At 40.7% G+C, this 24,278-nt stretch overlaps 2 protein-coding genes across 2 annotated transcripts; both read left to right on the top strand.

Moving 5' to 3' along the window:
* Positions 1 to 5,903: 5,903 nt before the first annotated feature.
* Positions 5,904 to 12,443, top strand: LOC311055114 (opsin-5-like; the record flags this gene model as incomplete). The annotated part of the gene is made up of 6 exons (XM_084071216.1): positions 5,904 to 6,036; positions 7,407 to 7,612; positions 10,251 to 10,350; positions 10,713 to 10,817; positions 11,407 to 11,630; positions 11,955 to 12,443. 6 exons carry the CDS (start codon positions 5,904 to 5,906, stop codon positions 12,441 to 12,443), a joined length of 1,257 nt encoding a protein of 418 aa, XP_083927342.1.
* Positions 12,444 to 15,799: 3,356 nt separating this feature from the next.
* Positions 15,800 to 19,126, top strand: LOC311057924 (myeloid-associated differentiation marker-like protein 2). Its single transcript, XM_084075121.1, has 2 exons — positions 15,800 to 17,188; positions 18,285 to 19,126. The coding sequence occupies exons 1-2, from the start codon at positions 16,908 to 16,910 to the stop codon at positions 18,934 to 18,936; spliced, it is 933 nt and encodes a 310-aa protein (XP_083931247.1). The 5' UTR covers positions 15,800 to 16,907; the 3' UTR covers positions 18,937 to 19,126.
* Positions 19,127 to 24,278: the final 5,152 nt, after the last annotated feature.

The raw sequence follows: 24,278 nt of genomic DNA, 5'->3' as shown, positions 1-24,278 counted from the left end.
TATACTGATACAGAACCATATATTGGCTATATATTATCGTTGGAAATCTTGTATGTTCCTTTTTTTTTATTATTATTTAAAACAATTTAAAATCTTGCAAATAGCCAAAATTACAACACCAAAGGCCAAGTGACCTTGCCCCTAAAATGACGAAATTCCAGGCCTGAACTGCAGACATTATATTGCCTTTTGTTAGGCTATTCAATGTTAGTTTTATTTTCTTGAAATCATATTTATTTAATTTGCAACTGTATGGCATGCTAAGGTTTTGAGACATATTGTATTATATTACTACACAATAGTAAATAAATAATTCTAAAAATATGCTTTAAATAACTGATCTATGGATTATAGTTATGATAAGTGTTGCCATAATCATGTAGCTCTACAACAGAGGCATAGCCATGACAGCAATGGTACAAAATAATATTTAAGAAAATGTATATATATATTTTTTAAATAATCATTTTCAGCCATTCGGCCAAGTGTTTCCTATATTCGGTATTCGGTTTCGCCCAAGAATTTGATATACTGTATAGCAGTGACTCAGGTGTAGTGAAGTAGAAGTAAATGTACTGGAAATACTCTAGTAAAGTAAAAATACCTCAAATCTTTACTTAGGTACAGTACTTGAGTAAATGTAATTAGTTACTTTACACCACTGTTGTTCTATGAATCTAATTATTTAACCACCCACTTCAAATTGCATTGTTTGTTTTTAATGTCAATAATTAAAGTACTATTCTTCTTAATACATTTTAAAAAAAAAGTGATATGCATAGTTAGTAGCAGTGTCTGAGTGCGTGTGAGCGCGCATGTACGCCCGCAACTGGTTCCGGCCCCCATTAAGTCACCATTTGACCAATCCGGCCCTCACCCCAAAATGAGTTTGCCACCCCTGATCTACTGTCTATAACATTGGTTCTCAAAGTGGGGTCTGGGGACCCCCAGGGGTCCTTGGGGGGGTACCAGGCGGTCCCCAGCAAAATTTGTTGTTATAGAGTCACAATAATTTTAACCACTTTAACCATATTTTATACTTTGGCTATTCAAAAATAGCAGATCTACAAGCTCATATAGCTTGTATATCTGCTATTTTTGAAAAATCCCCTGCACAAAATATTTTTGAAATGGGGGTCCGCAGCCCATCTGACATGAAGGTAAAGCATGTTACTGATGATAGTAACATAGTTTTTCATTTATCGTTTTGGAATGAAACCCATCAAACTACATAACTTCATTATTTACAGACCAAATGTTGATCAGTTTCGATTTATAGTGTTCCAGTTCCAATTTTGTCTGCACATTTTAGTTTAGTTTTGTTTCATTACTTCCAATTTAACTTGTGTATCCTGCTTCCTGCATGAGTTCTCTCTCCTGGAAATGTATTTTGCTCGATTGACACTAATGATAGGCAATATTATCACACCAATACCAGGTGATATATCTTGACACCATGTGAGGTAATATTATCACAGCAATACCAGGTGTTATCACACAGTATCAGGTGAAATGATCACACCAATACCAGAAACTTCTTTATTGTCACATCACAGGTTTACAGGTGTAAAACAGTGGGCGAAATTGGTTTTAGCGCATTGTTTGTGTTATTTCCATAAAAAAATAAAGATCAGAAGGCAAGGGGGAAGAGAGATCAGTCAAAGAAACAAACAAATGATCTACATATTTACACATAGTACCTTATAAGAGGTGCGGTAAGTACCTGAGGTAAGACATAAAGGTGCGTGAGCATAGCAGCAGATGTATACGTGAGATGCTATGGATGCTATTAAGGTGCGAGAAAAACACAAAAACAAAAGTCAGCGCGTTGTACATGGGACTAAGGTGTAGAGTGTCAGCGCGTGTCGACCGCATAATCCACCAGGTATTGCCTGCAAATGATGGAGGTGAAGTGTGTCCTGCAGGGTCACAGGGTTGAATGTCAGGGGCGTGTTTAGGGCCTGGTTATTAGGCCCCTGGTCTCTCCGTCTCGCTCTCTCTCTATCTCACGCACACGCACACGCACACGCACACGCACACTCACACACACACACACACACACACACACACACACACACACACACACACACACACACACACACACACACACACACACACACACTTCATTCTGAAGTGTAGGCCTCTGCAATTCAAACACACGTGCAAAGTCATTCACCCACATACACGTGATAAGGTGGTTGACAAAAGTCTGTTTGTTCTCTGCTCTCTCCCATCTTCATGCTAATGAAGTAGCAGTGGTAAGTCAAGTGAATAGATTAATTGAAAGACTTGATTGAATTTGTGTAAAAAAAAAAAGGAAAAACGATGCCAGTTTTCAGCCCCCACCACACATCTGCTATACTCCATGCCCATACACCCACGACTAGGTGGCCGGTCACTGTTCGAACACCATCAAGCTGATACTTGTATTGATCAGTGGCGGAAGAAGTACTCACATGTTGTACTTAAGTAGAAGTAGCAATATGTAAAAATATTTTGTTACAAGTAAAAGTTAAGTCCTTAAGTAGGCTACTAAAGGAAAAAGTACTCATTATGCACAATGTCCATTTCACAAGTTATCATATAAACTCCTTTGAAAATAGCCTAAGTATAAATAGGTCTGATGTGGTTAATGTATGTTTTTGAAAAATAATAATAATTGAAATCTACAAAGTTACTAGTAACTAAGGTTTTCAGATAATTGTAGTGAAGTAAATGTGCAATATTTGCCTCTGAGATGTAGTGGAGTAAAGGTAAAAGTATTGAAAATGGGAAATACTCCAGTAAAGTAAAAAAAAATACCTCAAAATCGTACTTAAGTACAGTACTTGAGTACATGTAGTTACTTTCCACCGATAACACCCAACTCTATCTGTACAGCCAACTATCTTTTGTTAAGCTATGTGATTTATTTGAAACCTATACTATTCCATTGAGACATTTTGACCCTGGTGTCAGATAGAATCTCCTGAGGGAGACCCAGTTTGAATGCCAGAAAGGACATAAACATTACAGATTTTGGAACTATTTCAGTAACAAAAACTTTATTTTAAACAATCTGTATGGTAGAGTATGTTAACACAACACAATTAGCACATCACCTACTGGTTAACAAGCAGTATTGCCTCAAGGTCATAAGCACAATACTGTATTCTCCCCTGGCCAAGAGGGGATTGCTTAGTGGTTCTCAAACTGTTTCATGTCAAGGACCCCCAAAAGGATATGTATTTGCAACCGCCCACTTGTTATTCAAGAAGCATGTCTTATGACAGTGATTTAGAATTCAGTGCTCACGAGAGAGAGAGAGAGAGGTCATGGCATGGCATGCAAGTGTGACAGGGTCAAAGCAGGGGGGTGAAACCAAATTGTAACATTTTTTATTGATGATGAAAAACCTGTATTACGCACTTAAAAACATCATTCTCTTAACTATATTTCTGCACTGCATGTTTTATGGTTGACAATGTATTTCCCCCCGGTCCCCGAGCCACTTGACATTGGACTCCCCTATAGGCTGTGTGACATTGGCCTTGTGACAGCGGACGGCCAATGTCCCCAGGTCACGCTGGTGGCAGAGCGAATGAGGGCGGAGTAGGGTGTGGCCCACCTTATTCAAAAGTGAGCGCGAGCCACTTGGACAGCAGAGAGACAGGCATACAGGGCAGTGTGGAAGTGACAGCCAGAAGGGACGGTTGTGCACAGGAGGAGCAGACATACCACGGAGCAGAGGTGGGGAATACAGTGATCGCGGCACGTACCAAGCCACCAGCAGCGGACGGTGAGCAGACGGCGCAGTAGCAGCAGAGACGGGGAGGACAGACAGACGAACCAAGGAACGGAGGAGAGGTCCAGTGGCGATAACGTTGCGCGCTTCACACCCTCAAAGCCAGACGTACAGTCTGGCGGGCGAGTAAGTGTCCTTCTATGCAACGTTACCTTTATAAACCCACGGTCCTAAACCTCATATGTGAAATATACCTGAACAGATGAACTGGTTCTAGTTTCTATGATTGCAGGCAATACGCACGAAGACAAGAAGAGACAGTGATTCCTGGCCTAAACCCCCGCTCCAGTTAAACCCCATATAAGGACATTCCCACCTTTTGCATTGAACCGTGATGAGTATATGACATATAGCAATTGAATTGGCACTTGGCACTTTACTGCTTCAGTAATAGTTGGCACTTTAACGCTAAATTCATTATTTATTTGCTATAGTTTGCACAAGCCCTGTCTGTTTTTAGTGTTTGGTGATTGTCTGTATTCCTGTATTTTAGTTAGTTAGTGGGCGCATTAGGAGGTTGAGGTTTTAGAATTAGTGTTATATTTTGTTTATGCTTTTCAATATTTTATGGCTTATAGACGCCACTGTATTAGCTTAATAAAATAGATTACCTTTTTATACAAACCTGTTTCCGTCCAGCTTTCTCCAAGGGATATGTGTTGAAGTGTTGTTCTCATTTAAAAGTATTGTACTTACCTGGGTAAACTCGAACCTGTGAATAGCCTAAGAAAGAGTGTTACAGAGGACCCTACCTCTTAAATAAAAAGGTGGCGTAGTCTTGCAGTACCTAACAAACAGTATTATTCTCACAGTAATTACGCACCCCGCACTTTACCGTGCAACTGATATTTTATTGTTGTGAGTTTAATGTGTATTGTTATTTATTTATTATTGAGACAAAGTAAAGAGTGTCAGCATTCTAAAAAGAAGTGGCAAGTTACATGTGACAACCTGGCCACCGTCACACAAGGTTCAGTGATGCATTTATTACTCACTATTACCGATGAGTCATTTAATGAGTATAGGCCTGTTTCTTAATCATTGAATGAATGAATGACTTTAAGCTTTTAATAATCTAAAACAACAATTTAGAGTAATTTAAAGTCTTAATAATGTATCAAGTTACTGATGAAGTTTGTGAGAGGCAGTTACTAAGATGTGTTACACCATGGGCAGAGAGTAACTGTCCATGGTGCTGAAAGCACGCAGGTGGAACGTGGTAGGCTAATCATCCAGACCAGGACTTTCGTTTACAGTCAGTCAGTGCTGGTTAGTTGTGTTGTTTTTCTTTTGCAGCCTACCTGATTACTACTATTGTGCCAAGTCCCAACACGTGTTTGACCTTTCTGCTACAGCCTATCACCAGCTGTTTGTTTGGATTAGAGTGGTCGCGTCACCACGTGGTGTAAAGTAACTAAGTAGGCTACATTTACTCAAGTAGCCTACTGTACTTAATGTTGAGGTATGTTTTACTTCACCGGAGTATTTCCAATTTTCTGTGCTTTTACTTCTGCTCCACTAAATCTCAGAGGCAAAAACTTTACTTTTACTCCACTACAAATATTTGAAAACTTTAGTTAGGCTACTTTGTAGATTTTGATTATTATTACAAAACATTACTTTACCCAATTCAGCCCTGTATACATTTCGGCCATTTGAAAATAGCCGATCTACAAGATTTTTTTTATTTTTTTTTATTTTTTTTTATACATTTGAAAACTTGTGAAATGGGACATTCTGCATAACGAGTAGCCTACTTTATACTTTTGGTACTTGAAGTAGGCCTACATTTTTGATACCAATACTTTTGTACTTTTACTCAAGTCAATTTTGAATTCCGGACTTTTACTTGTAACAGAGTATTTCTACATTGCAGTATTGATACTTTTACTTAAGTAAATCATGTGAGTACTTTTTCCACCACTGCGCGTCACACCTGAGACACCCGTCAGTCCCCACTGAGCGGACACATAGCAGCACTATACTGTACTGACGGCATTTACCGTGAAGAAACTTTGACGGTTGGACTCGGCGTAGCTTCTGGCGTCTTGGCGGAACAACGCCTCAGAGCTCGGCTTCACTCATGTCGGGCGGGTTGTTGTGAGGTCTACTAACTAGAATGTCATTCACAGGTCCCTTCGATGTTGTCCACTCGAAGTGGCGGAATAATACTTTATACAGGGATTTCAGCAGGGATCCACCTCTGTCCGAACAAGGAGAAACGGTCATAGGAGTTTATCTGTTGGTGTTAGGTGGGTATAAATGATATGTTCTTCTCACTTTTTAGAGCCATAACCACTGCTTTTGACTGTGGTGAATTATGTTTTTTTTTTTATAGATGATAAAAGTTTTCGGAGTAGCCAGTTTTCCTTATAGGCATAGACATAGCCATTTATTTTTCTATGTATTTGTTTGTTTGTTCGTTCATTCATGAATTCGTTCATGAATTCATTCAATCAATCAATCAATCAATCATTCATATATTCATTTTAATGCATGCAAACAGCTGCTTGTTATGTCAATATGTGCGCAATTGCCATAGGTTGTACAGTAAAGTCTCACAGATGAGTCTTGTGGCTGTAGACACATGAATGCATTGAAAATGATACATCACTTTAAGAGTAGCCCACTAGTTAAAATGGACTACAGTAATATTACTGACCCTAAATTAATTGATTGATTGATTGATTGATTACATACTTTATTATGAAGTAGCACATGAGAGTAGGCCTACAGTTCAAATACAAGGTCAACTTGTTTCAATTGGGGTCCTTTTGTACTCAATTCATAGTGACATTAAATGACAGACAGATATACACTAAGTATGCAGAACATCATATAAACATTTTAAAAATAAGAAAAACAGAAAATATGTACAGTAAACAAATGTCTTGTAATAGTTCTTACAGTGTTGTGGTGGTGGTGGTGGTGGTGGTGGTGGTGGTTTAGTGGGATTTGATTCTATTAGTGGTGCAGGACAAATCTCCAAGCTGACCTCAATGATTGGATTCACGTCCAGACTTCAGAGTTCATGACATGTTTTGCCTGCTAGCCTACTGCCTCACTTTTAAATGGAGAGTATATGCTTTTAAATGTATTACCTGTGCTCACTTATAAGGCTGTTTGTGCACTTATTACTGCTCATGTACTAGCCTATATCTTTTGTAAACTGCTATGTGAGTATAGGCCTATTTATCAAATGTAAACAAAATAATGACACATTTGCCTATGATTGATGGAGAGTTTAATTTGAGTTATAAAGTTCAAGGGATGTCGCCTACAATGTCATTCTATATCCAAACACGAATGCACTCAGTAGAGTACAGACCACCACCAAGACCCATGAAACTCCCCAGTTTGCTCATTTGAAGGGTTAGCTTGATAGTGGCACAAGAGGGTCACATGGTCACCAAAATCAATACTCTTGGGAGCATGTCATGAGCATTAGGTCACTATTTTGAGATCAAATATGTTGGCCACAGACAGAAACATACAGGTGTGAAAACATATAACCTCCTTGGTGGGGGTAATAATCATGAGGGTCTGGGTTCAAATCTCAAGAAGAATTGAAAATAGCAGATCTACAAGCTCAAGCTCCTGTTACGTGTGCTTTCCTCATCAGGATGGCTGTCATGGTTCGGCAACAGTATTGTACTCTTCGTTCTGATCAAGCAGCGCTCGACGCTGCAGCCCACCGACTATCTGACCTTTAACCTGGCCATCTCTGACGCTAGCATCTCTGTGTTCGGCTACTCCCGTGGGATCATCGAGATCTTCAACATCTTTAAGGACAACGGCTATCTGATCTCCTCCATTTGGACGTGCGAGGTAGGAACACACTGGGCCCAACTATTGGCCGGATGCTCCCAAGCTCTACTACTGTGCTTTCCAAAGTTTTTGTGCCCAAGGCACACCAAAGGGCAAGTACAGGACAAAGGACAACCATAAAGCATCCGTACAACACACCGACTATACCTAGATAGCTCAAAGACAATAAAAGGAGAAAAATAGAATTAAAATATACAAAGAATTGGGAAATCAAATGAGTGTGCACAAGGTACTGATTTAGTAAATAAAACAAATGCATAACCTTTTATATAGTCTAGGCTATTTATTTTTGTATAATAATGTGTGGTTGTCTCACAATCCCAAGACACGTGGACTTGTCTCATGGCACACCAGTGTGGGAACCACTGCTCTAATATACAGTACTAGTAGTAGCCTACTACTATTCAATGGATGGATATAGAAATATGTCCAACCAAATAATTCATTATTTTAGCATCTACTCACAGAATGAACGTCTGTCTTGCTGTCCCTATGGGTTCACATGTTATGAATTTGAACCCTGTGGTTCCACAACGTTCACATTCAGGATCAACTTCAGATGTCAAAATGTTGTCATCAGCAGGTCAGGAAAAGCTGCAGCCGTAATATCGTCACTGTGGGGTGGAAAACGTGTATGTCCAAAACTGTTACTTTTTAGAAAATGGAAATGGATCCAATGTTATCCTTGTTCCAAGTCCTTGTTAATACTTTTCATTTGTTCAATATTTATAAAACCTGCAGACACAGACACTTTCACTTAATAGAAAAAATCCAAAATAGTTTTTAAAAAAAAGAAAGAAAAGAAAATCTACAAGCTCACAATACATCAGTTTGCATTGTGAGCTTGTAGATCTGCTATTTTTTCTGCTTTAGGGTTACACTGTAGTATGACGAAGTAGGTTGTTAATTTACGGAAAAAAACATAAAAAGTTGAAGATAAAATAGAGGTTGAGATAAGAGGTTCTGTCCGACAGCAACGATATGGCCCCTGCTGTAGGTGAAAACAAATGTTTCTGTTGTGAGAACAGATACATTAAACTAAATGATGTTTTTATCTGAAGCTCAGTTTTAATACGATTGTCACTTTTGCCATTAGGGACAAGGAAAAACATTGGTGTTAAATCAGGCTGTTTTTACTTTTTATGAGACAACCAGAGATTAGGGACCCAGTGACATCTCTGTCTGTAGGCATAATTATACGGCATAGGCATATTATATAGGCATATTATATAGGCATATTATTAGTGTATACAGATCAGGGGCGTCATTTGGGGTTCCAGGGGATGGCAATTGCCACCCCCTAGCTTTCACTTTTAACCTCAAAATTCTTTTATATTGTATTCATATTTCCTCCACCTCTGAATATTTTTTGCTGATTAATCTGATTTTAGATCGACACTTACAGACACTTGTTTTATTTCTGAAACCATACATTCATGAATCACTTTAAAACTGGCCTCCCTATTTTGGGCATGTCATAACAGGTGAATATGTTTATTATAAATATTATTTATCAAAATTAGCAGATTTACAAGCTCACGACCGACAGACAGACAGACAGACAGACAGACAGACAGACAGACAGACAGACAGACAGACAGACAGACTGACTGACTGACTGACTGACTGACTGACTGACTGACTGACTGACTGACTGACTGACTGACTGACTGACTGACTGATTGATTGATTGATTGATTGATTGATTGATTGATTGATCGATCGCATACTTTATTTTAACTTATAGTGTTTGACAAAGATCATTAGATAAAGGTGTGAATGTGTGCGCGTGTGTGCGCGCGACCGCGCATGTGTGTAGACAAATTAACTCCAGGTAATAGGATCAACCACATGGCTCAACATAAGCTTCTTGGTCTTCAGGGAGCTTGACTTCACTGTTAGATAGAGTCAACCATGTTGACCATTTCGTCTATGTAATGACTTATAGCAATCGGAATTACCTTAACATGTTAATGATGTGTGCAGAGGCATACTGACATATTGACTTGTAGAGTCAATATAGCACATACTGTACTTGAAAAAGGGTAGGATATGCACATATCACAGTTCTTTAAACACGGTACTGGACCCAAAAATAATCAAGTGAAGAAGAAGGGAATGTCTGCACGCGATATACTGCTCTCCCGTCTTTTTTATTTTAACCAACAATCTTGAACAACGTTTTGCCCGTGCACACTGACTTGTTGGTTAAAATAAAAAAGGGAGAGCAATATATTGTGTGCGGACATTCCATTCTTCTTTACATACTGTACTTGCACACATTTTACATGGGTCATAGGATCTTGTGGACAGGGCAAGGGAATAAAGGCACTATATGGACAGTATACTGTATATCAGCCTATAAATATACATTAATTAGTCAGTCAGTCATTTTTTTTTACAGAATCTACAGATAATTATGTGACTTATTATAATTTAGACTGTGTAATTTGAACAGTTATTACTCTAATCTAGAAAGAAACATTTTAAAGTCACTGTAACTGCACACAATAAGTAATTGTGAATATTTTTCAAACACAAAACATTTTTTCCTTTGTAGATTTACATTTTCTTTTAATGTTAATCAGATTGATAGTGTATTGTAATGTGACTGTATTGCTGTTGCTGTCCTTACCAGGTGGATGGGTTCTTCACCTTGGTATTTGGCCTGAGCAGCATTAACACATTGACCATCATCAGTGTCACCAGATACATCAAAGGATGTCATCCTAGCAGAGGTAAGGCACCACCCAGCCATGCAATTCACTTTCATAAGCACTGGATTTTACTGGAAGGGCTACTTTGTATTGATGTTTTGGGGAGAACTGTTCTAATGTTTTTCATATTTTCTATTTATTGTTTGATTTCGTAGTTGTTTTGTTTTTTCGTTTTTGGACTGATTATCTGAATTGACTAATCCACTAGTGAGAAATTATGGCTAATGTATACTTAGACACATTTTCTTTTCCCCCACCTTTCACCAAATGTTGAGGTTAACAGTAATATTTCTTCTTTCTTTATACAAATGCATTTACAGCAATTAAGTTGGATACATTAAAATGCAATCATTTAAAATAACATTTGTTCCTTTGTTTCCTAGCTCACTGCATCACCAAGACTACCATTGTCATCTGCCTGGTGTTGATTTGGCTAGCAGCTGTGTTCTGGTCAGGAGCGCCCCTGGTGGGCTGGGGCAGTTACACAGGTAGGAAAACCACCCATGCAACCAGTTTTCCCTCAACACCTGTTCAGCTCAGTTCAGTTTTGGTTTACTTGGTCAGGATATCAATTTTATCCAATGAGGAGAGAGAACTCATCCTCAACCGCAGGATAAATAAGTGGAATTGGAAGTGATGAAACAAATAAAAAGAGCAGACAAAATTGGAACTGGAACACTGTAAATGATCTTTGTAGGGTTCTCTTCCCTGATTGTACAGTATTTTATATTTACTAAAGAGCTGGGGTGATGTGGAGACCCCTGTGAAACACTCTATAGCAGGGATTATTACTATTAGAATATATTATATATATATATATATATATATTAGAGTTTTAACTTTTCAACAAAACACGTTCATCCCTTTAAGAAAGATATTATCGATATAACTGACCGTAGATCGGAGGGCATACCTCCATGCCCTAATAGCAATCTATGCAGTGACATTACTATGCAGAGCCATGTAGCGTGGCATGTGATTACCAATAGTACTACATCCCTATCCCTATCTTTTTTAAATAAAACAAATAAAACCCTTTACTTGAATTGTACTTGTTTTTGTGTGTTTTCTTTTTAGATCGTGGCTATGGAACATGTGAAATTGACTGGGCTAAAGCCAGCTATTCCACCATCTACAAGTCCTACATTATTTCCATCCTGATCAGTTGTTTCTTCATCCCTGTGCTAGTCATGCTCTTCTGTTACATATCCATCATCAACACAGTGAAGAGGGGCAATGCCTTGTCTTCAGAGGGGGACCTGACAGACAGGCAGAGGAAAATTGAGAGAGATGTCACAATAGTGAGTAGCCTACTGCACTGGTTCTCAACGTCGGGTCCACCAAGGGTCCAAATGGACCATTATAGGTCTGTAACTTTGAGAGTGTACAACTGGAACCAAATAGGCCACACCCTCACACTGCAGATTTTACAGTAGATTAGGGTTCCACAGATAACCCATTGTACACTATAGTCTCTCAGAGTTACAGATCGGAAAGGGTCCATTTGGATCGCTGGTGGTCTCCTAACCTGATGTTGAGCCTACTGTATGGAGGATTGGCTGGATGATGGCACGCAAAAGTGGTCCAGGACCCATTTACTGAATTCTACTCCCTTTCCCTTGCAGGTTTCCATAGTGATATGCACTGCCTTTATCCTGGCATGGTCGCCGTACGCTGTGGTCTCCATGTGGTCTGCCTGGGGCTTCCACGTGCCCAGTCTCACCAGTATCTTCACCCGCCTCTTTGCCAAGTCTGCCAGCTTCTACAACCCTCTCATCTATTTTGGCCTGAGCTCCAAGTTCCGCAAGGATGTGGCCGTCTTACTGCCCTGCACCCGCGAAGCCAAAGACACGGTCAAGCTCAAACGTTTCAAGCCAAGGGGGGACGGCCACGGGAATGCACGTCATCATGACACAGGAAACAAACGCAGGGCTCCTCTCAACCAGACAGAGAAGAAGTACGCATCTGGGCACCTGCCCCTTCCAGACCCAAGCCGAGACTCTGGAGTGGGGAGCCCTGCTGGCACACCTCCCCCCGTCAATAAAGAGATGTTCTATATTGAACAACCATATCCATTGGACACTGATCCAGAGTCTGAATGTGCCAGACTGTAAAGAACTTAAAGAGAACCGATATTTGTGTTACTTTTTATATGTGTGTGAAGCAATTGTTTTTCCATTCATACAACAGAAGCAGCGGCACATATAGAAATGAACATGCACATCACTCTCTCCGTTAAGAGCTGATCTTTTATTATGGCATTAAAAACGTGAAATGTTGGTCACATCACACTTTCATGAGATATTTTAAAACCCAATATAGGCCTATATTTTTTGTATTGAGAGATCTGTTGTGTATATTCATCACTATAACTAAGACCCATATTCTACACAAGGATTAGGGCTGGTTGTCGGTGGTGGTTGTCAAATATTAGTCATTTGTGTTACCGATATTTTTTGTATTTAAAGCAAAGTCTGTATTTTACGTGATGAGTTTATTTTCTACTGTAAATTATTTGAGGCAATTGTGAATAAACAGTTTACTCAAAATGTCTCCCTCACTGGAAATACTTTGTCACACTTTAAGGACAGAGTCATCTTCCACATTTAATTATAAGTATGTTTTACAGTAGGTCTACAATCTGCAATTGTAAAACAAAGCAAGGCAAAACAAAACAAAACAAAACAAAAAAAAAAGGAGGGGGGGTGGGGGGTAAAAAGCAAGAAATAAGTTTTACCTTATCAACTATCAGTTAGTGTGTAGAGCTATACTGACCTCTGGTGGTTGTGACGAGGGAGGGCTGCAAGGAAATCCTAAAGTTCACCTGTAGATGGCTCTATATGACCATTCTGAAGCTGATTGTTTTCAGCTGGGGAATTAGCTCAAATGGTAGAGCGCTCGCTTAGCATGCGAGAAGTAGCGGGATCGATGCCCGCATTCTCCATATGTTTTTTTGAGATTTGTTGTGTCATGTGTAGCCTACCAAACAATGGACTGACATGGAGGTGCTAATTCGGCTGAAAGACTCACAATTATGGGGAATGTTGTGGGTTGGAATCGTGGGATTTTGATGTGTTGTTTTATGTCTAATAATTGATTTCGTCATTTAGCCTATATGTTAATAATAGCTTGTCAAGTTGTCAGGAACACCCGTGTATTAGTATCACATCGTGACATCACACACCCGATCACACCCAGTGACCCAGCCAGCTTCAAACCAACTTAAACGTCGTCACGTCACGGATACACTGGTGACTTTCTGGTGATGATCCCCGCAGATATATCCATCCCTCAGGACACAACTCCCACAACGACGCTTAAATAGCGGAGAATAGAACAATAACCAAAACTGAACATGCCCCGTGGCATGCTGGGAAGTCTCCCCACCACCCAAGAGGACCATAACAGGTAAGATGAGACACTTTTTACTTAAGTTGTCCTTGAGGCCAGGGCAAGGCAAAATGAGACAGAAGTCAACAATCTCTACCCTTATTTACAATACCCTTATTTCAGGATGTCTTCTGTAAAGGAAACAGACTTTAAAGAAAAAAAGAGTAAAAAGATGTGTGTGAAAAAGAATGCTTTCCACTTTCCACATGTACTTCCCAACATCACAGCCAGCTACATATATGGGTGATAACTACGTTTTTATTTAAAGGTAGGGTAAGTGATATGTTTTGGTTAAAACAAAAAGTTTAGTATTAAAGCACTATATTCTGATAGTAATCATTGCTATAGAGTGTTTGTTCAGTCACAGGGTCTCCCTGTCTCTCCAGCTCTTTAATAAACAGATTAAGATTAGAACAAATACATTTTCAGGTGGTAGATGACAAAATTTCAGCTAATCAGGAGAGAGTAGGCCTACCCATTTGTCAGCTTTATTTTTTATAGTGTTCCGGTTCCAATGTTCAGCTCATTTCTTTGTGTCACCACTTCCAATTTCATTTGTTTAATCTGTATCCTGACTTAGTTCTCTATCCTGACTGGATAAAATTGGTACCCTGACCTTAAAATGCATTTTCTGTTTATTGAAGAGCTGGAGAGACATGGAGACTCCTGTTACTGAACAAACACTCTATAGCAAAGAGTACTATCAGAATATCAATATAGAGCTATTTAACACTTATTTTGACCAAAGAAAATCACTTACCCTACCTTTAATTAAACTTTTTTGATATTCCTTGGGCTTTTCTGCCTTTATTTCAATAGTACAGTGGCGATTGACAGGAATCAGGGGAGGGAGTCGGGGAGTGACATGCAGCGAAGGTACACCGGGCTCGGGAATCAAACCCCTGTACCACTTGCCGCTCTTTTTCTCAAATGGTTTGAACGCTCACACCTAGCGCCTGCGAGGCAAAAAGGCCTCCCTTGCAGAAAGGTAGGCCTACTCACAGACATCACTGCCCCACCAAACCATGATGGGCCCATTTATAGCACCTTGGGCCGAATGTATGTGTTTATTCGGCAGTGTGAGCTGGTAACTTTGGCAGAGGACACCCCCTGTAATGTAATATAAAGTAATGTAATCTCTGACACCAATGTAATGACCAGTGGATTTCTCTTGTGAGGCAAGAGCCATGACAATAGCTTTCAACAGGAACACTTTATTAGTAGCACACATTGATCAAACCAACTCAGATAACCCCATACCTCTTGATGTTAAACACATAAAATAAATAATAATGCAACACACATACACATTCTCTAACAATTGGTCCCACACAAAAAACTTTGCATTAAACACAGCATCATGTTATAACAAATGGCAATTTCCAGGAACTGACATAATGCATAATGTCATATTACTACAACCACTTCAATACACGTAACCGCACACAGTTGAGAAGCCCACCAATGAATTGGCTGGATTTGAAGTGGGCTAGGTTCGATTCTCATCCCATTCCTTAAGGTCTTAGACATGTCTGCATATTTGACCCCCCAACCCCCCCCCCCCCCCCCAAATACACACACACACACACACACACACACACACACACACACACACACACACACACACACACACACACACACACACACACACACATTCCTCTCACACGCACGCACGCACGCACGCACGCACGCACGCACGCACGCACGCACGCACGCACGCACGCACGCACGCACACACACACACACACACACACACACACACACACACACACACACACACACACACACACACACCAATGATGGCCCAGCCCTAGGATCAAAATAACTTCTGCTGTGTAGTGTGACTGCATGTCCACTATTTATTTCTCACAAGCGAGGGACAGGGGAATTGGAGGAAGAGACAGAGAGAGAGGGGCGGGGGGGTGGCAGAGAGGACATTTGAAGAGCTACTTCAAGCCACGTGGCCTCATGGTTCAACAGTGCGAGAGTGAGAATGGCATGCCCAAGAGAGATAGTCGACTCTACCAGATAGAGTGATAGAAGAACGGTGGTGTTGAGCAAGCCGACACTGATCGGGATCTATCTTGTCTAAGGAATGGACTGGATTATATCCACATTGAACCTGGAAGAGGTCAAGGGCTCTGTTTTGGTTATATGTGACTTTAATGATTCTGCCACCTAACAGCCTGGATTTACCGCACCTACAACTTATCATCATAGAGGGAAATCAGGGAATCATTTTTTGAAGGTGATTTTTTTGTTTATCAAAAGGAACTGACTACTTGTGAATGTCAACCTGTCTTGAATGGTAAACATATACTGAGATTGGATATTTACTTTGTATTCTTTGATCCAAAGGGATGAGTCAGCGTGTTATCTCAGTTACTGTGCGCTTATACTGCACATAGATAGTGTCCGTCTCAGAGCTCACACAGCTCATTTATGTGTGTGCAGAAATCCAGGAGAGTTTTCCCCCTACAACGGCATCTGTGTTTTTGACATATTTTGTTTGTGACATGCTCTGACTCACCCACACAGAAATAGAATACCAGAAAACACTCACAGTCCCCAGCGACGCAACAAACACGGTGTAGACAGAAGAGGGCAACGCTGGGGCGACAGCCATGTGCTGAGCTTACTTCCAACACCCACACACACACATACTCACACGCTCCAGTCCAAACACTACCTGAGAGCAACTGACCATCCAGATATACAGTACTGTCGAACCCTGCTCCGGGGCACCACACGCTTCAAAGAGACCCAAAAGTACAACTGAGAATTTACTTTTCAGATTAATAGTAATTAGGAAACATGTACCTGTAGATTAGACACAGGAATTTGGACACATGATCAGGTGTAAAAAGTTGTCTAAAACCTTCTCCAAAACAACAAGAAAAAGAGGACTTCAGAAAGGTCAAAATAGGGATTTTGATTTTAACGTAACTATTGCCTCTTGAGATGCGTCGATGTGTGTGTGACCACAAGTATAATAGATAAACATACTACATACTACATCAAATTTCCAAATTACAGAGCTTGGACTCAACTCAATCTTTTACTACCAGTGAGACTCGGGACCGGCCTGACTAATTGGATTTCATTTCGGTAACTTAACATTGCCCCCTGAGGTTAACCATCTGGGCTGTCTGTGGGAGCTCCCTCTCAAGGTACAGACTTGCAAGACCATGGACTCGCAGGGAGGTCCGTACCTCAACAAGAGTGCGGTTTGTTCGCTTCTTGGTGCTGCTCGCCTCTCTCAATTAGCTTTGGGCTGTGCAGTTGTTGCCATGGTGACTCACAGTGCTGGCTACAGCGGATCATACGGTGTGTTCTGCATGGCGGTATGGTGCCTCTGCTTCGCTGTGACAACCCTGGTGTTCTTCCTGGATGCCACTCGTCTCCACAGCTGCTTGCGGGTATCCTGGGACAACCTGACTGTGGCCTTCGCTGCCCTGGCGACGCTCATGTAAGTATTGCTACAGTCAGTCATGGACAAAGTGCTCAACGCCAGTAATTGAGTCAAAGTATACCTGTAGATAATCCTGGGAAATTACAATTACAATTATATTACCCAACTATAAGTGAAAGTTGCTCAGTCAAAATTTTACTTGAGTTAAAGCTACACTTGTAACTTTCCTCTTCTACCACGGATTTGAGCTAATAGAGCCTGCCTGCTTGCTCAGGGGATAAATTGAATCTTGACCATCATGTCAAAATTCGTGTCAGATCCTGTGTAGGTGAGACATGACCTTTGACACGACCTAAATGTCTCTAGAAGAGCAGGGAGACTAAATACAACCACCTCAATTGTATTATTTGTATTAAAAGTTATATTGTATTAGCATACTACTCTACCATACAGATTGGTCAAAATTACATTTTATTCATAAAAAAGAAAGTTACATAGTGCCGCTTTAAAGTACTGGAGTAATTGCTTTAAAAAGTATTCAAAAGTAGATGCGTTTAAAAAATAAAGTACGAAGTAAGTCAAAAGTACAAATTACAAAGTACATTTTATTTTTAATTTCTAAACAAAAATAATCAATAATAGTGAAAATAGCAGGTCTAAAAGCTCACAACTTGTCGCATTACGATGCATTGTGCGCTTGTAGATATGCTATTTTCACTATATTTGAAATAGGGCTTAAGTGGTTAATTCATAATGTACTTTTTCCCTTTTTAGAAATGGAAGTGGAGTCAAAAGTACAATATTTGTCTTGTAGTGTATCCAAAAATACAAGTACAGATACTGAAAATATATACTTAAGTACAGTACCCAAGTAAATGTACTTTGTTACTGTCCACCACTGCTCCAGTTATAACTCTTACCTCATTTGTCAATGTGGTTGTGTAGGTATGGGTTCAGCAACAGTCACCTGTGAAATCAAGTAAAAATATAATTTGAATGACATAAAATATATGGTATATTGAAATAGGGGGGTATGGTTATGATAGTAGTATAGACTCTATAGACTAACGTCTACACGTGAAAGGTCTGATTAAACAGCAACTTCTTTCCCATCCATTTACCCCAATACTTCCTTCTCTGTCTTCAACCGCAGGTATGTGACAGCCTCTGTAGTCTATCCACTCTACTTTGTCCGTGCTGAATGCCCTTACGCGGGTTGTGAGGTCCGAGACTTCCGCATCGCTGTCACTGTCTGCTCCATCGCCGGTTCCCTGGCCTACGGAGCTGAGGTGTTCCTATCCCGAGCCAGACCAGGCCAAACGGTAGTGGGCTACATGGCCACAGTCTCCGGCCTCCTCAAAGTGGTCCAAGGCTTCGTGGCCTGCATCATCTTCGGAGCTTTGGCCAACGGGAGCGAGTATTACCGCTTTGCTGCCACCATCTTCTGCGTTGTCGTCTATGCTCTCTGCTTCGCTCTGACCGCGTTGGTGGTCATCCTCACTGTATGCGGCAGGACCACGGCTGTGCGTTTCCTGCCGTTTGAGCGCTTCGTGGTGGTCTATACCCTCCTCGCTGTTTTGCTCTACCTCAGTGCATCCGTGGTCTGGACAGTGTTCTGCTTTGATGCCAAATACGGGTCTCCATGGCGACCGTCATCGTGCCCCCGAGGCAAGTGCCCATGGGATAGTAAGGTAGTGGTGGCGGTGTTCTCATTTGTTAACCTGGGGCTGTATGTGACAGACCTGATCTACTCCCAGAGGATACGTTTTGTCTCCTCACAGACCTCTGCTCGTCCACGGGTATAGCAGTGAATGGGAACCGTGTGCCACATGCATTTCTGCCAGAGTTTGGCATTACAAGGATAATAGAATGATTTTTGTTATTGACTTGAATTGTTAATTGTATAAGATCTTTAACAGATAGAGGCTCAATCATAAGGGCACCACTTGATCCAAATACAGAACAATTGTTACTTCCTCTGCCACACCCCAGGGAGGTATCTTACCCGTTTAACTTTGTCCGCCCTAAAAATACATGGAGACAAATGGGTCTGCCCAGCCAGCCACACCCAACCAGCCAGGGGCCCCACTGGCTGTTGAAGTCATACACACCCACCTTTCCAAATCTCAGGTTCTCCTCCATGCCACGCCACGCCACGCCACGCCACGCCACGCCACACACACACACACACACACACCTTCCTTGCTTCCTTGCTTCCCATGTTGTGTAATACCCTAGACCACTGGTTCCCAGTCAAAGAAATTCCATAAGTTAGAAAACAATGCTTAAGAAGTAGTGAAAATAGCCTAAATGTACAATTTTCAATAGTTTGGGTCCTGGGGAGACATCAAATTTCTCTTTTGGGTCTCAAGCTAAAAGGTTTGGGAACCAGTGCCCTAGACAACCCCTCCACCCTTCAGAAGGAGAGAAAGTGGTCCCAGTAGCTGCCAGCTGCTTGAAGCCCCTCTGTCAGCACTTCTATCTTCTCCCAGGGACAAACAGTAAAGAGAGATCTGGCCAGCTCAGCTCGCCACCTCTCTCTCGTTCCCCTTATCCTTCTCTCTCTCTCTCTCTCTCTCTCTCTCTCTCTCTCTCTCTCTCTCTCTCTCTCTCTCTCTCTCTCTCTCTCTCTCTCTCTCTCTCTCTCTCTCTGAATCTCCTGCTCTTTTGAATTATTTCTTTTCTCTGTCTCTCACTGACTCCTATTCTATTTCATTCCCTCTCTGACCCTCTCACACTATCATTCATTCATTCATTCTCTCTGGCTCTCATTTTGTCATTCCGTTTCTCTTTCATTTCCTCTCTGTCTTTCTCCCTCTTCTCCCTGTCCTTCTGTCTCTCTCTATAACAAGATCTGAAAGGTTTGCAGATTTTCACCTCCCCCATTATTACTCCAGACTTCCCCTCCTCTTCCATGAGCTATAACTTAGGCCTCTCTTCCTATCCTTTCTCCATCCCTCTGTTCTCTACTCCTTAAAGCTGCAATACGTAACATTTCCTTCCCGGGATTCGAACTTTCCCGTGTGAGGGCCAAAAGGTCTACTGCTAAGCTAAGACAGAGCGCCCGCTTCCCGCTTGTTCAGGGGAGATATTGCACTTTGAAATTTAGGCAATACCTCTTGAGAACCAGTAGTATTCCCAGTTCCCATCAAAACACATGGTCTAAATTCCTCAATAGAAGACCATCTCCAACCACTGCAGTTGTATTAGTTATATTGTATTACTGTACTAGAAAAACACACTTTTCTCTGGCATGTGAAAGAAAACAACCTACAGATTACAACTCGTTCAAAATGCGGCAGCCAGAGTTTTAACTAAAACTAAGATGAGAGAACATATTACTCCAGTTTTAGCTTCGCTACATTGGCTCCGGGTTGTTTTTAGGATTGATTTTTAAATGATTATTTCTCAATGGTCTGGCACCTCCCTACCTCTATGACCTCCTGCCTAGATATGTTTCAAACCGCCCCCTCAGGTCCGACGGCTTCGAATAAACTCCCATTACACCTAAGACAGGCACCCTCTGTAGATAGCTTTAAAGCACAGCTCTTGCTTTTATTTGAATTTTTCGAAATCTCTGTGTTGTTATTCATGTCATCACTGTCTTGCTTGATTCACTGCCTTTTTTTTTTACATTTTAATGTTTTAATATTGTTTTTGCTCTTCTTTTTTCTTTATTGTTAAATTATTATTGCTTTATTCTGGTTTATTTTTGCTCTGTAAAGCACTTTGAGCTGCATTCATGTCATGAAAGGTGCTATATAAATAAAGTTTTGTTATTATTGTTATTATTATTAGAATAAAGTTTTAGTCATTAAAATGAGTCCCGGATTGCAACTTAAACTTCCTTCCACTCTTCTTACATATCCTCACCTGTGTCTCTTCTCTATCTTCCCATGATCCCTCCATAGCTCTTCCAAGAGCTCAGTGAGTCCCATCCCTCCCGTGGTCTCTATAATCCTGGATCAGATTGTTTTAGGCTCTTGAATCACGTCTGTGAATACAATACTTAAGTCCATGGGAAGCCCCTGAATCAACACACACAGCACAACAACAGCCTTGGGGCTCAAAAATGAATCCAGGACCATTTGGCCGCTCTTGTACCCAAATCTGGAGTTCTGCCTGAACCTACACAGCATGTCACTGTTGTATTTGTTTATGTTGCAGAGAATTCCCTTATGAAATAATCTACCAACTTTTGTTCAAGCTAAATAGATAACATGAAGACACATGCAGATGATGGGTAATTCTGAAGGGATTTCATGCGGTTTTTGTAGCTGTAAATAAACTGCCTTCATTGATAAAGACAATCATTATGTTTGTGTGTGTGCGTGTGCGAGTGCGTGTGCGTGTGTGTGAGTTGCTTTGATCTTTTCTGATAAAACATAGTCCCAAACAATAGTTCCTCTATAAACGAAGCTCTACACAGTACATCTTTTTTTTTATCTTCCTGCTTGCTATCCAGACTCTTGAGGTGTATTTAACCTCAAGCTGAATATGACAGAGCCAAGAGAACAGCCATGTCACAGAGCAATCTTTACTTCCTTCATGGCATGTTGTCTCTGGTTCAGTCACAGTCCTCCAGACTTACTATTCCCATTTTAGCATCTGTTCTTAACAAATCAAGTAGAGAGTGGCCAGGATTGGTGCAAGGACAGCATCTGTGACTTGGATTTGGTGTTTTGCTGAATTCAATTTGCAGCCTAGCTGTTTGCGAATTCATGCCCCTTTAATTGGCTTTAATTTCAAAGAAGCAGTCAATTTCCCCATCAGTTCTATGATATTAGCCAGTCTGTGAATGACAGACTGTCAAATCCATAAGATAGGATTAGAATAGCACCTCTACCCATATGCTCTCAACCATTTACATGAAGAGAAACTCCATTCCTTTTCAACTTTAAAGTTTTCTTTTTCTTTTTTAAGTAATCTCTTTCTGAATGGCACATTCTCTATGAGACAGGTGCTGTGGGAGTCCTTGGTTTAGCAGCAGCACAGTACTGAAAACTGACCTGAAACAAAGCACCCTGTGTTCCCTCTGTTGGTTTGCTTCTCTTTGGTATTCCGCTTCTCTCACTCATTCTCTTCTCAGACTGTAGGAGACAGACAGATGATGAGCTCCTGGAAGAGATTCTGTGTTAGGTATTAGGTATGCACAACTTCTCACTTGACAAGGCTGCCTCTTTCTCACTCTCTCCCCACACACACACACACACACGCAAGCACGCACAGACGCACACATGCACACACACACAGCCTCTCTCTTTCACACGCACGCACGCAGGCAGGTACACTACACACACACACCTACACGTCTAGCGTCTGGGCCCTAATCACTGCAAGCAACAAATCACTGTGGACGTTTTACCTAGCTCGTCTTCCTTCTCTATACTGAAAAAACCATGCACTTGGCTGGTGTTTTAATACATGTCTTGGGGTTTGTAAAAAATAAAAAATAAAAAAGAAAGACCGAATGAGTGCTGTCACGCCTCGCCACACATGCAGAGTCTGAGTGATAGATAGCACAGAGGCAGTCAGTGGTAAATTGACTTTGTGTGTGCATGTATATGTCGATTTGTCTGTCGCAAGGATATAATGCTGAAGTTTTCGGCTTACTTTAAGATTACAAAACCAACATAGTTTTGTACATCAATGGAGCATTCTCTGAATGTCACCTGAACAAGAGGAGACAGTATGGGTCCCCTCTGCTCACTGTGCTGTTGTTCTATCTCTATTTTCTCTAACATACATTCTCTATCATATTGGAGGACTGTATTTGACCAGTAGTGGACAGTAACAACACACATGTACTTGTGTACCATGCCCTGTACTTTACTTGAGAATTTGTATTTTTGGAGGGACTTTCACTCCATTACATTTCAAAGACAAATATTATGTTGCGACGCAACACGTTGTGAGCTTGTAGATCTGCTATATTCACTATATTTTAGCATTTCTGGAAAATCTTTGAATTATTTTGGAAAATGTCAAAATTTCAATACAACAGTGCATTTGTTTTTTTTTTAAAGCAAGTACTCCAGTACCTCAAGTGCAAATTTGACAGAGCAAGTTTCACTTGTAATTATACTTTCACTCCAGTACATCTCTATTTTCCCTAACATATTGGAGGAGAACATCTGACAGCTATCAGCTATGACTGCCCCTTTCCATTGATATTCATCAAATGAAAAAAGAAAAAGAAAATGCAGAAGTCAATAGAACTGTCTGGGCTGTTTCAAATGGTTCAATGGTTCAAAACTATGGAGGCTTAAATCATGTCACTTTGTCATTCTCCCAGCTGACAGAAAAAGTGCAGTATAACAGCTGGTGCTTTTGGAACGCAACCCCAGGCCATACATTCTGCTGTATATATAGACACTGGTCTTTGCAATCCCTCAGTAGGCATTCCTGGCCAACAGAGGAAATAAATGGAATGTGGTTTCTAATGGAGTGTAATTTTAGCATGGCATGGCATAGCATGGGGGCGGGGTGTGGGCAGTACAGACAGACAGATAGGGAGGGAAGGTGGTTAAGTCCATTAGAATGTTCACAGGGCACATCTTACCATCAAACTGACAGGCAGTATAGGCCTAGTTCCTGACAAATTTCAACAGCATGCATTAGAGAACTACCCAGGGATAAAATAGGGAGCCAAGTTGTGTTCATTTTCTATGCCTCATTAGTGTACTCTCTATCCTAGTCTAATTTATTTAGATTCTGTCAAATCAAATGGGAGAACAAAAAACATTAGACTACACAGAGCTTTTTGAATAACATCATTCAAATACAGGGTCCCTGTCCACCTTTGGTCCCTTCAAATGTTTTATAGATTTGATATTCAAATTGCTGTATTTGCATTGAAGTTCATCAATATTGAGATGGGCACTCGTCATTGAGTTGGAAGAGCTTTCTATTTCTCTGTGCTGCAAGTAAGTGATGTATGTTTTGTAGGGGTGTAACGATACGTTTTAACAGCGATTCGATACGTATCACGATACTTGGTTGTCGATACGATACATGAACGATACAGGTTCATTTAGAATGATACGATAAGTTTTGATTCAGTGATTTAGTCGATACGATACATGAACGATACAGGACAGGTTAATTTAGAACGATACGATTCGATTTAATGATTTAAAATTGATAT

This window comes from Gymnoscopelus microlampas (genome assembly GCF_963454915.1).
Source record: "Gymnoscopelus microlampas genome assembly, chromosome: 2".
In the NCBI taxonomy this organism is placed as follows: Eukaryota; Metazoa; Chordata; class Actinopteri; order Myctophiformes; family Myctophidae; genus Gymnoscopelus; species Gymnoscopelus microlampas.
This window is presented reverse-complemented; position numbering and strand designations above follow the sequence as displayed.